A 12,754-nucleotide genomic window follows, 5' to 3' on the forward strand; every position below is an offset into this window, starting at 1 on the left:
TGGGCCACACTCGGCAGTGGAGCCCACAATTCCTGATCTAAACAAGAGCCCATAAATGACAAGGAAAAGACAAAAATCCACGGAAGGCCCAGTCCAGTGGGTAGTTCTGTTTCGTGGATAACCAATACCGCCCAAAACTGGGACCTAAGTCACCTGACCCGCCACACAAGGTGATCCACGTGACACGGTCTGGTTGTGCTCCGACGTGGCGCCACCTCATTGGCCACTGGTCCTCCCACTTGTACGGAAAAAGTCGACGTCTGTCAAAAAGATGTACGGACCACTGATGAAATATTATTGAAATAAGCAAGTAAAGGAAGGGGTTGTGGTTATAGCTTTTTAGTGGTGGCCACAGAGTGCTCCAATTTTGCATGCAATTACGACTGGTCACCGACAGGAATGTTTCCCATCTTTCAACCCTCACGCTGTTCTCCAACTCCGAGGTTCACCGGAGTCGGAGGTTGTCAGTGGCTTTCCACCACGTGTCACTTTAGCAACTCCAATGGCATCGAGCCTCTGTGCCGCTTAAGGTCGTCCAAGATTCCTCATAGCAATTATTCTCTATAATAATAATAATAATAGTGGACTGATTATAACATTTATTTTTATTTTTATTTTTAGGTTTATACTTTTCTGCCTTTTTTTGGGTGTGTGTTTTTTCAGAGTTTACCAAAAGAAGAAAGAGATGAGGTTGTGGTCTTCACGATCTCCCGAGTCTTTTTTTAATAACTGAATTGATATCCTATTTTTGTAGCTTGGATTTGGATCTTGAAAGGAAAAGAAAGGGGCAGGGAAAATCAGTCACACACCAGCTGCTGTCAATTTTTTCCTCTGGAAATCTTCCTAGGGTTTCTGAGCTTCACACTCTGCAGATCTTCTACACCAGAAACGCTTGTCTGGGAATTTCCTACTTTGGGTGAGATTTCGTGGCTTCCCTTTTTCTATTTATGGAAACCTTTTCTGGGTCCTGGATATGTCTCTTTTATTCTTCCAGTTTTGGCTTCAAAGAGATGCATATCCAGATATCTCATCCATATTTAGAATACAAATCCTTGTTGTTCCCTTTGTTCTTGAAGGTGCAACAATGGTGAGGGGAAAAACTCAGATGAAGAGGATAGAGAATGCAGCGAGTAGGCAAGTGACCTTCTCAAAGAGGAGGAGTGGGCTATTGAAGAAGGCCTTTGAGCTGTCAGTGCTTTGTGATGCTGAAGTTGCACTCATCATCTTCTCTCCAAGAGGAAAGGTCTTTGAGTTCTCTAGTTCCAGGTACTTTTATCATCACCTCATTCACAAATACCCTACTTTTCTTCTTCATTTTCTGCTCTTAATTTATGTGTATCTTAAACCAATGAAATACAATGGTAATGGTCCAATGGGTATGTGAAATATTTCGTCTTTTCTTATGGATTTGGCAAAAAATGCATTAAGATTTATAAGCCATGGCCTTCTCGCTTGGTACACCAGGCTACCCAGTAGGCAAGTACTATGATATCAGGCTTTATCTGTCACACACAGGGCGGTCCTCCTCTTTCCTGTTTTCTTTCTTTCCTTTGAAGTAAATCTCACAATGATTTTGTTTCGCTGGATTTCCTTTGTGGTTCATCTTTCAAATCTTGTGGAATATCTCTCTCGATCGCCTTTCTCAAATTCCAACTCCATTCTCTTCACGGGGGGAGATAAAAATGGTGAGAGAATCTCATTGTATTGATCCTGATTCGTCCTTTGATTACTCCCTCTACAAAGGAGATCCAACAATAGGCCTTCATAGGAAACATCTTCCTCTACTCCATTACCTAATAATTACTATATATCCATGGGTGTAAAATGGAGCAGTTCATTTCATACATGTCCTTGCATGAAAAAACATTAGTACTGTAGAGTTTACTTTTGTGAAAAGGTCTTTGTGGGTTTCACCTAATTTTTATTTAGCCTAACCAAAATTTTTATGTCACTCACCCTTTGACGCTTCCAAGGTGTGTACTCTACCTGACAGCAAGGCTTTGGGAAAAAGACTTGTACTTCACGTCTTCAAAGATCTAATTGCTCTTGCAATGCGCCAGTCTCTAAATTTCTTTAATCCATTCATATCATTTCCTCTGAATGCATTTAATTTTATGCTCAATATTTGTACTAGACCACAAAAGGGAAATTAGGAGGAAAATTTATAATGGCCAGATTAATTTATAGGTTTTTTCTTTTTGGTCGAGACCAGTTGGGGAACCAGTCTCCCAATAAAAATATAGATCACATATGCCAATTCTTGTATTGTACCAGTATGAACACATATGTACTTTCACACAAATACATGCATTCTTGTATATACCCTTCTCATTGTGTGACCCAAGACAAGAAATAAAACTCCATTCTCTCCAACTTCGATCTGAAATAAAACTCTTCCAATATGCTTATAAGAGTTAGATGTTCATACATCAACTTCTGTTTACCCATAACTAATGTTGCTAGTCATTACTGGCGTGAGTTAACATCGATCTTGGTCTCACAATAGTAATATTTCATTTAGTAATTTATAGTTGAACTCAAATTTTATGAGTCAGATTATTACATTGAGTGAGGCAAGCAAGAATCTCTAAAGTCTGTCATCTTCTAGCATTGGGTTGATGCCCGCTTTGATTAACTTTCCTTGTCACTGCAACATGACAAACAAGTCAAAAAACAAAAGAACCAATATGCAATATTCTTTACAAAAAGTAATCTTTACTGATTAGGAATTTGGACACTTCCAGATGGTATATGTTCTGTATCCAAAAGTGTCTTTTCCTTACCCATCCAAAAAGATACTTTCAATGTTAGAGGGGAATCTATAAACGACTTCATGTTTCAGATGAGATGGTGGTGAAATAGTGTAAGGTGTGTAGGGGTCTATATGATGATAGTGTAGGCTAGATATGGACGCTGTCATGTCATTGATACCATGTCATGACAGTGTAGGCTGACAACTAGATGCATGAAGAGTCCTGATGAGAAAAGGAAATAGTTTCTGATGAAGAATATGAGTAGAAAGAAAGGTGGGAAATGACGTATAGAAGTACGAGAAGAAATGCTTTTACTACTGATATTGCTTGCTTACATCTTTGCCAATACAACCAATCGACTCTAATTTTGGCTGTTTTTAGTAATCTACATTAAAATATTTCTAGGTTAAGCTGGATGTTATAATGTGTGCGTGCATTAAAATGTGGAGAGGGGATGACATTAATCCCCACTTAGAAGAAGACTAAAAATGTTATAATGTTAAGCTGGATATTAGATCAACAAAGAATTTTTATTATAAGAACAGGAAAATTCAAACAACTTCCATCCACAATGATGGATACTTCTCTTTCTCTTCAACATGGAACTGTCCCGCTAGGTATAGATGTATGTTCTAGACTAGTTAGGTGGCACCAGAATCCGAGATTATAAATTTACCTAAACTTTGTTTAGGAGATCCATTTGATAAGGAAGTTGTTCAAATCTTTAAGACCTGCTATATTAAATGACTATAACATTTATCTTAATGAGCGTTCTTATGATGTTGACTTGGAAAATGATCTTACTTATGATCAAACCATCAATAGTGAAATTTTAATTCTATTGCTTAATCCTATAAAAGAAGAGATAAAATCAATGAAAGATAATGAAGTTTGAGATCTTGTAGAATTGTCCAAAAGAATTAAAATTATTGGTTGCAAATGAATTTTTAAAATCAAACATGTTTTTAAAGCCAATACTGAAAGATACAAGGCCAAATTAGTCACAAAATGATACACTAAAAAAAGAAGGAATCGACTATAAGGAAACATTTTCTCATGTTTTCAAGAAAATTTCTCTTAGAATAGTCATGACCTTGGTAGTTCATTTTAATTTAGAGTTACATTAAATGAACGTTAAAATTGCCTTCTTGAATGGTGACTTATACGAAGAGGTTTATATAGATCAACCTTATAAGGGTTTTTAGGATAGAGGCAAGGAATATATGACATGCAAACTTAAGAAGTCTATATATGGTCTAAAGTAGACTTTTAGACGAAGGCATCTTATGTTCCATGAAATTCTTATATCTTTTGGTTTCAAAGAGAATATAATGGATCAATGTATATATCTTAAGATCAATGGGAGCAAGATTTATATTATTGTATTGTATGTTGATGATATGTTGCTTGCTAGCAATAATATGAGAATGATTTATAAGAACAAACAATTTCTATTTAGCAACTTTGATATGAAAGATCTTAGTGGGACATCCTATGTGATAGTCACTGAGATTCATTGAGAATGTTGTGTGGATTATTAGGATTATCCAAAAGAACTATATTAAAAAAATTCTTAAAAGATTCAACATATAAAATTGTTTCAACAATGTTGCCTTTATTGTGAAAAATGATGTATTTTATGAACTTCAATGTCTCAAAATTGATCTTGAAGGAAAAACAAATGAAAAAAAAATTCTTTATGCTTCTACAGTACGAAGTGTCATGTATGCTCAAGTTTGCACATAGTTAAACATAACTTATGTAGTAGGTATGCTTGATCGATGCCAAAGTTATCCAAATATTAAAAATTGGAAAGTGATCAAGAAAGTGTTACATTATTTGCAAGGGACTAAGGACTATATGTTTACATACAAAAGAACAAATAATCTAGAGATTATTGTTCATTCTGATTTTGATTATGTTGGCTATAAGATATCAGAGGGTCTACATGTGGCTATATTTTTACACTATTTATTAGAGTCATAAACAATCATTGATAACTTCTTCTATACTGGAGGCAAAATATGTAGCATGTTATGAAGCCACATGTCATGCAATATGGTTGAGAAACTTTGTCTTGGGGTTACATGTTGATTCAATAATGAGACCATTGAGAATATATTGTGATGATAATGTCGTTGTAAGATTCTTTACAAATAATAAAACTACAAATGGATCAAAGTACATTGATGTTAAATATCTAGTTGTAAGAGAGAGTTCAAAATAGAGTTGTAAACATTAAACATAATAGAAATACACTATTGTAAGTAGATCCTTTAACTAAAGGTCTTCCACTTAAGTTTTTGAAGGATTATGTTGTGCACATACTTAGAGGTGAATTTGTTAATTTTAAACTGATTGGGAGTGTAATGCATGTGATCATATTATAATGTAAATAAAATTCTCGACTTTGATATATTGATGATTATGATTATGCTAATTTTATACATCAATTTTGTATATAATCTGAATGTTTAAAAGTTAATGGAGCCATTATGTAGATGAATTAGCATTACCATCATGATATTGCTAATGTCATAAAAGTGTGTGTGTGTGTATGTATGTATGTATGATAAGAGTATATCAATTGATAGGTAGGTGAACTAATTGATAGGGCATCGAAGAGTCTTGTGTATAGAAGACTAAAATTATAAATAATGAGTTCAGGAATGAGAATGTGATGTTACAACTTTGTAACCCCATCATTATGAAATTTATTTTGTACATAAAGTTTATGAACAATGGAGGAAGATTAGAAAAGTGTAGTCCACATAATTACATGAATGCATTCATATTGGTAACCCACTATTAACCATTAACTTATGCATAATGTTGGTATATGAAAAGTATAACTCTCATGTAGTCTTTGATGCGAAAACTAAGAGTTATAAATATCTTTTATAAGATTAAAGTCCCAAGTCATACTCTCATTTTTATATTTTTGGTTATTTTGCTTATAACAATATATACCACAAGAAACCATTCACTGTATATGAGAGTAGTGAGTTGAAATATTATCGACATCATGTTGAATTATCAACTAACAAGTTGAATTATTCCACTAACAACTAGAGCAAACAAAAACTTGACATAATTACCAAATTATTCAAAAGAGTAGAATTGGACTTGAAGGTTATTTGGTAAAACTTAGCACTTATTACTTAATGACTTAAATTAATTTCAAGTTGAATTATTCTTAAGTTGTTGACTTAAAACTTAGTATTCTATTTTTACTTAAAATATTAAAGTTATTTGGTAAAGTTAACTTAAAATTTATTTAAATCATCAAAATGCAGGCTTTTTTTTTCCCACAAATGATTTATGGTTTGGAATAAATCATATTAAAATCAATTTAGAATGGACGCATATGAAAATCATATTGAATCTAACTTTAAATACATTTCTCTGATTAATCAAATCATGTGAGACTTAGAGTTTGTTTAGTAGCTGCCAAACGCACTGTTAATAGAGGGGGCTGGTCTCAAGTGTTCCTATGAATTGTGGGTGGAACTAGATCTCATCAGTATTACTAATTGCTTCCAAATTGATCTGGGTACGGCTGATGTTTAGTTCATTAGTTTCCAAGTTGAGTTTCTTTCTCAAGTTCTGATTTAAATTGCTTAGATGATCTTCTAAGCCTCTAAAAATTTTCAAAACCTTATTCAAGAAAAGAAAGTGTTGAAATTAGAAGTAATAGAGGTTGGAATAGGTAGCCACCCAGCCTTATTTGATTGATTGGTCTTGGGTGTTGATCGATCGACTAAGATTTTCATCTTGCCCCGATCAATCCAAACTTTTGGCGTGATTGATTGAGCTCTACTTAGAAGTTGCCTTGCTATATTTTTCTTAGTTTTCTCAAGGTTTCCATCCCAAATTCTTTACAAAGGTCTAAGATTTCAAGCAGTATTGAACTTTTCCTTCTTTGGGACTCTAAAACTAAATAGAAATGCATATATATATATATATGTATATTATTTTGTATTTTTAAATTTACATTTTATGGATTGAAGGTCATATTCCCAAATATAACTATGACAAACTCTAGGTCTTCCAAAGATAGAATCATAGTGACAACTCAAATCAATCATAGGAAATAAAGCTTTTAGTTTGAAAGAAAGCACACAAATGCTAATATATAGTAATATCATAGATCTTCTAAACGGATCTAATTTCCTAATGAGATAAAACTTAGGGTCATAATTTCCTCCCTTAGTTTCAAATTTGATACAGAAGAAAAGAGTACTTGAAAGCCTAAACTAGTGGATGAGTGCCTTACCTTTTATTAATCTCAAAAATGTCATTTTGACTACTTAAATTAGGTAAAATTATGATTAATTTATTAATTTAAAACTAATTACTTAATTTTTATTTTAATTATTAAGATGGTTTTGTAAAATCAACTTAATTTTGTTAACCTATTAGATTGACATATTTATTCTCACTAATATGCAAAGAATATTAGAGATTTAGAGAAAAATTAAGTGTTTAAGTTATTTTTAATTTTAACACATTAAATTATTTTGCTAAATGTACTTAGGGTGTTTAATATCTTAATTAATTCATTAAGTTTTAGTAAATTATTAAATTGATTATCAAATCCTCTTTGAATTTTTGACTTAAAAATTAAATAAATCTAGTCCTACCAATCATTGTATAGGTCCGAACACTTAATTGCAGTCCAAAAGTTGCCAAAATAAAATTATTGCCAAGGTGTATAAAAACAATTCCACCATTAACTTCAAACTATAAAAGCACCTTCATTTTTTAGGTTGGACTACCTTACAAGAGGCAATGTACTTGACTTGGCTACAAGAAGAAAAGTCTATGATTATATGGAAACAAATTTGGTCAGCCATTTCTACATTATGTCAATATTCTAATTTCCTGCTTGCAAGAGTACATCTACTATCAACACATGTTATAAAGTGTCCAAGCGCAATCCAACTCGAACCCAATCCAACCTCTGGTCAAGTTTGATTTAAGTTAGATTTGGCTTAAACTTTTGATGTTCCAATGCAAACTAAATCAAAGGAAACTGCAAATAGTGAAGTCATTTATGATTAAAAAAGGAAAAACATGTCAATTTTAGATGAAGTATGATAAAGTAGCATATCTTTAACAGTGATGTTCACATTGATCAATATGCTTTACTAGTGTCAAAGTAAAGAGAATGATAGTAAGGAAACTGCTACATATATATTTGAAAATTGAGAGCTTAGAAAAAATAATGTGGTATTAGAAAGTGCCTCAAATTCCCTTTTGAGTCTATTTCTAAGTTTTTAATATTTTCTTATTAGAAGATATTTTTGCATGAGAGCTTTCTTATTCTTGTAAAGGAATACAAAAATATATAGATTTGTTCTATAATTAGACTATTGGTTCTCTCTATGAAATATTGTTATATAAGAAGGAAAAGAAATATAGAAATAGGTTTTGATTGAAAGAATGGTCTACTCCAATCGATGTAGGCCCAAACAGTCCCAAGTATAGGGAGGTTACTCATGGTAATATCTCGGTAAGCTGGGAGGGAAGGAGACGATGAGAACACTTGATTTTGGAAACATGTTTTTGTTTGATCTTGTGTGTGGTGTCTTTATTAAAAAGTGGTTGTTGATTAGTGGTTTTTTTTCTTAGAACAAGGGAAGTTTAGTGAAAAAAGAGTTTAGGCAAACATTAATGAAGAGTGCCAAGGATTAGGCTCTCTCATAAGGATTTATAACTTGGGGATTCATATACCAAAGATGACGAATGTGAGGTCCTATGAAGAGAGACACCTCAAATGGAAGAGATGGTGCTAGGAGCTCACTTAGACAGAATATCAAACATATATCATTATGAAGGAGCCTCTAGAGACCTCCAATCTCTACTTAAAAGCACTAAAGTTGATGGTTTGAAGCGTTTAGATCTCCAAGAACTCAAAATACCTCATAAGCTAACATTAATTTAGAACAACCAAATTAAGGAAATTCAAAGAGCTGCCATCAAATTAGAAAATGCAGCAGACTTGGCTGCCGCCACTCTGGTCAAGTCTGCAAGTTAGCCGATTTTTTGTTTTATGTTTCTGTTTGATAGTGCAAATATAAACTTCCTGGGATTTCATTCCTTTGCTTTGTGTAGAAGAAGATGAGACAACATCAAAATATAATGAGAATAATTCAATCCTCTCTGGTGCCAATACTGTTCAGTTACTAGTTCACGAGAGCAGTGGCTTATTATGAACATATTCTATGGGCTTGGGAGCCATCTTATTCTTCTACTAATTGATGAGTTTGGCTGATCCAATCCCAAAACATTCAAGACCTTACAAACTTTACTTGAGCTTGTTCATCTATGTGAACATGCTTTAAGGCTTGAAGGAGCTTGGTTTGCTTCATCTAAACAGCCAGTAAACCAAGTCCGATGGCTAGTTAGCAAGCTTGCCTTTCCTTTCCTGGTGTCAACTAGAGGGCTGAGAGGGGAGTTTGGCTGATACATATTGACGTGCACTAGGCAACTGTTGATGATGGTAATATTTCGTTGGTCATGCTATGAATTGGTCTTGTAGTACCATTTGCTTTCATATTAAGATCTGCTCGATTTTCTGTTAAGAATATGACATACTCAAGCAACGAATAATGTGATATGTTTATTACATGTTCAATTTCAGGAAAGAGTGCTAAGGTGTAATCAAATACGACATTACTTTGTTTTATTTATGATATATGCATCATACAATTCCAAGTTATAATGGTAAATGTCAACCCAATTTTTAATCATCTAAGGCGAAGTTAAAGAGTTGATCACAGATGCATGCCAATATGTACTTGCCAATGTAACACATTGTACATACCAATTGAAGTTTGTGTTTAAAAGCTGTCCTCTTGAATAACCCTTTTTTTTTGTTGTGTTCTGGATGCTTCAGTATTAACAAGACAATAGAACGCTACCAAAGTAAAGCCAAGGGCCTAGGAATCAGCAAGAGAGGAGCTCCAGAAAATGAGCAGGTTAGACATGCCTTCTCATTTATGAAACCAAGAAGAAATGATACGAGAGTCTCATTATTCTTGCTTACATACAATGTGATCTTGCTGTTTCCCACTTGCAACAAATATCAGATAAAATGGATCTTTGATTGCTGGCATTTGTACCCCCTCCTTATGGCTGCAACACAAAAATCTGGTTCCTTTCTCATAACAGTTCTATATTTCTTTCAAACCATGGACATGTGCTTTTATTGCTATTTCCGGGATGCTGCTGTCTAAGAGTAGGTTGGATATACCTGTCTTCTCTGTCACACAATCACAGCAAATTGCATATATACATCTTTATCCAACCTCATTGACTTAGTTCTCTTGATTGCTTTACCTCAAATATTGGTCTCAATTGATCCATGGAAACCAAAATCAGGAAAGAAGAATATTAATCTGAAAGAAGTTATGATATATATTGACCTGCTGTATTGTTGCAAGTGTTCTCATTACATGAGATGACTGGATCTTGTGTATCTTCATTCTTGCCTAGAGAGGGTCATACTCCAAAGCAAATCTGGGGAAACCCCTTCCGTTTGTTATTTGAGAAGGTTATTTTGTACTGATCTTTGCTGTGTTGCAGACATCAATTTATGGGGGAATATGTACATGAAACAACTTCTGGTTTTATATAGCACCAAACCTGGGCCTAGTATCCAGTGAAAATCTTTGGAGAAAATTTCCCCTTTCCTAAAATCGTGACTTTCATTTAATTGCATGCTTCTCGGACTTCTCCAGCTAATGTACCACTGAAACTAGTCTACACTACGTTGTGTAACTACTGACCAAGCATTAAACCATAATCAATTCTTATTTATGACTAGATTGATATTTATGCTACAATTATTCTTCTGGCAGCATTTGCTTTTATTAGTTTGTGTCCAAAGACTTCCACAGATATATAGGGACATCTTTTTCACTCTCTGTAACTGGTTCTATCTGCAGCATCACTTGGAGGGAGAAACTGTTGACCTGGCAAAGAAGATTGAGCTCCTCGAAGTTTCTAAACGGTCAAGCTTATTTTGAAACTTTTGCAATTAGGATCATATTTCCTATTGTCATAAAACCTCCAATTGTTTCTGAACTTCTCAACTTTGGATACTGCAGAAGACTATTAGGCGAATGTTTGGACTCATGTTCAATAGAAGAGCTACAACAGATAGAGAATGAATTGGAGCAAAGCTTAAGCAACATTAGGATACAAAAGGTATACCTAAGCCTCAAAATCCAATGTCTTCAAACCAGCATTTGTAACGTGAACAGGATGTTAACAAATTAACTTGGTGTCATCTACTTCCAGAATCATTTATGCAAGGGGCACATTGAGCGGCTGAAGGAGCAGGTTAGCATGCACACTTGTTCCTGCATTTTGGTATATTTACATATGGTAGGTTGTAGATTGCTGATTCCTGTTTCTTTCTTTTGAGTGTAATTCAGGAAAGAATTCTAGGAGAAGAAAATGCAAAGTTACGAGGAAAGGTGAGATCTCATTTAGTTTCCTTTAGTTGTGTTGTTATGCACCTAGAAGGTTCTATCATACACGCTCCTGAGAATCAAATTATATCAACAAACCCCTGCTTTGAGTCAAAGCAACAACCAGTTATCCTTAGTCTTAAACTATTAGGAAATCAGCAATAACATAACCCATTATGTAGTATCAGAAACTTTTTCTCTTAATCAATGTAGGATATTACAATTACCCTATACAAGTACAACATCCTTGTGTCTTACAGGCTTGCGAGACCGCTTATACGGACAAACACCACTTGCAGGGGTCAAGCAAAGTCCCACACTGGGGTAGGGATAAAGTCCGATATCAGTTGTAATGACTCAGTGTGGGACTTTATTTGGTCTCGTAAAAGTTGTTTGTCTGTTTGCATAGAGGTTGATTGTGATATCCCAAATTACTTAGGAGAAAAAGTTCCTATATATATTGTGGGCTACTCAAAATCATGTAAATGCATTTTAGAGTTATAAAGGTTCATTAAACTCACAACTGACAATATCTATGTGAGAGGGAGCGGAACGTTATGGTATATGTCATGAGCTATTTGATGCTTCAAAAGTTTAGTTTTAGTATTCATATGCCTAGCACTGCATTTTTCAGTGTGGGTTGCAGCCACTGCAACCATCCACCAAACATCAGTCAGTACCATATGTAGAAATATCGGAGGTAGAGACAGAATTGTTCATAGGACCACCAGAAAGACGAACAGTCCGTTATCTGTCAGAGACCTGATCGCAGATGATGAATATAGCTTCAAGTCTAACAGCAGCACTAGCTGTCTGCAAGACCTTCAGCTGTTGTGATCTTCGTTTTGCAGTAGTGCAAAATAATAACAGTGCCAAGATTATTTTGTGATTGTGCATGCAATAATTGAAGGGATTGTGCCATCCGAATATACCATTTGTATGATAATTAAATTGCTTGTGTGATATAGGCATAGTGTATATTAGATTGCAGGAAAGGAATTGTATTCTGCTGGTATAATTCTCTATTCAATACTGGGGCTATGCTAGCAAGCTGAATCATACCTTTTCTCTATGTTTTAGCCTCCGAGTTTGAAGAGATAATTTTAGTTTAAATATTAAAGTTTGAAATCATCTTTCAAGGATATGATTTCAAATTTTAGAATTTACACTGAAGTCATCTACTGTATAATAAACTCCTTTTTCACAACTAACGGTGGAGTCTCTGTTTTTTACTTGTAATGGTGAATCGAGATTTTAAATTTCCTTGTTATAGATGAAATAGAAAAAAAAAATGATAATATAAAAAAAATAATATCGGTTACTTACAACTCTTAATATCTTGTCGTGGTAAACAATGAAGAGTTGGTGAAAGAATAATGAAAACTTGGGTTTTTTCTCTATACAGTAAAGGATCAAAGAGAAAAGAGCAAAAAGATGGCAAAATAAAAAAAGCAAAAAAAATAATCTATAAAATAGAGGGAAAGTTGTTTTGGAGGAAACAATACGAAAGGGCAGTTTTGT

At 34.0% G+C, this 12,754-nt stretch overlaps 1 protein-coding gene across 1 annotated transcript; it reads left to right on the forward strand.

The window, feature by feature from the left end:
- The first annotated feature begins 618 nt into the window (after positions 1 to 618).
- LOC100246102 (agamous-like MADS-box protein AGL19) lies at positions 619 to 12,444 on the forward strand. Its single transcript, XM_002275659.5, has 8 exons — positions 619 to 916; positions 1,077 to 1,266; positions 9,655 to 9,736; positions 10,706 to 10,770; positions 10,868 to 10,967; positions 11,061 to 11,102; positions 11,198 to 11,239; positions 11,868 to 12,444. Exons 2-8 carry the CDS (start codon positions 1,085 to 1,087, stop codon positions 11,997 to 11,999), a joined length of 645 nt encoding a protein of 214 aa, XP_002275695.2. The 5' UTR covers positions 619 to 916; positions 1,077 to 1,084; the 3' UTR covers positions 12,000 to 12,444.
- Positions 12,445 to 12,754: the final 310 nt, after the last annotated feature.

This window comes from Vitis vinifera, chromosome 2 (assembly GCF_030704535.1).
Source record: "Vitis vinifera cultivar Pinot Noir 40024 chromosome 2, ASM3070453v1".
NCBI classification, from domain to species: domain Eukaryota; kingdom Viridiplantae; phylum Streptophyta; class Magnoliopsida; order Vitales; family Vitaceae; genus Vitis; species Vitis vinifera.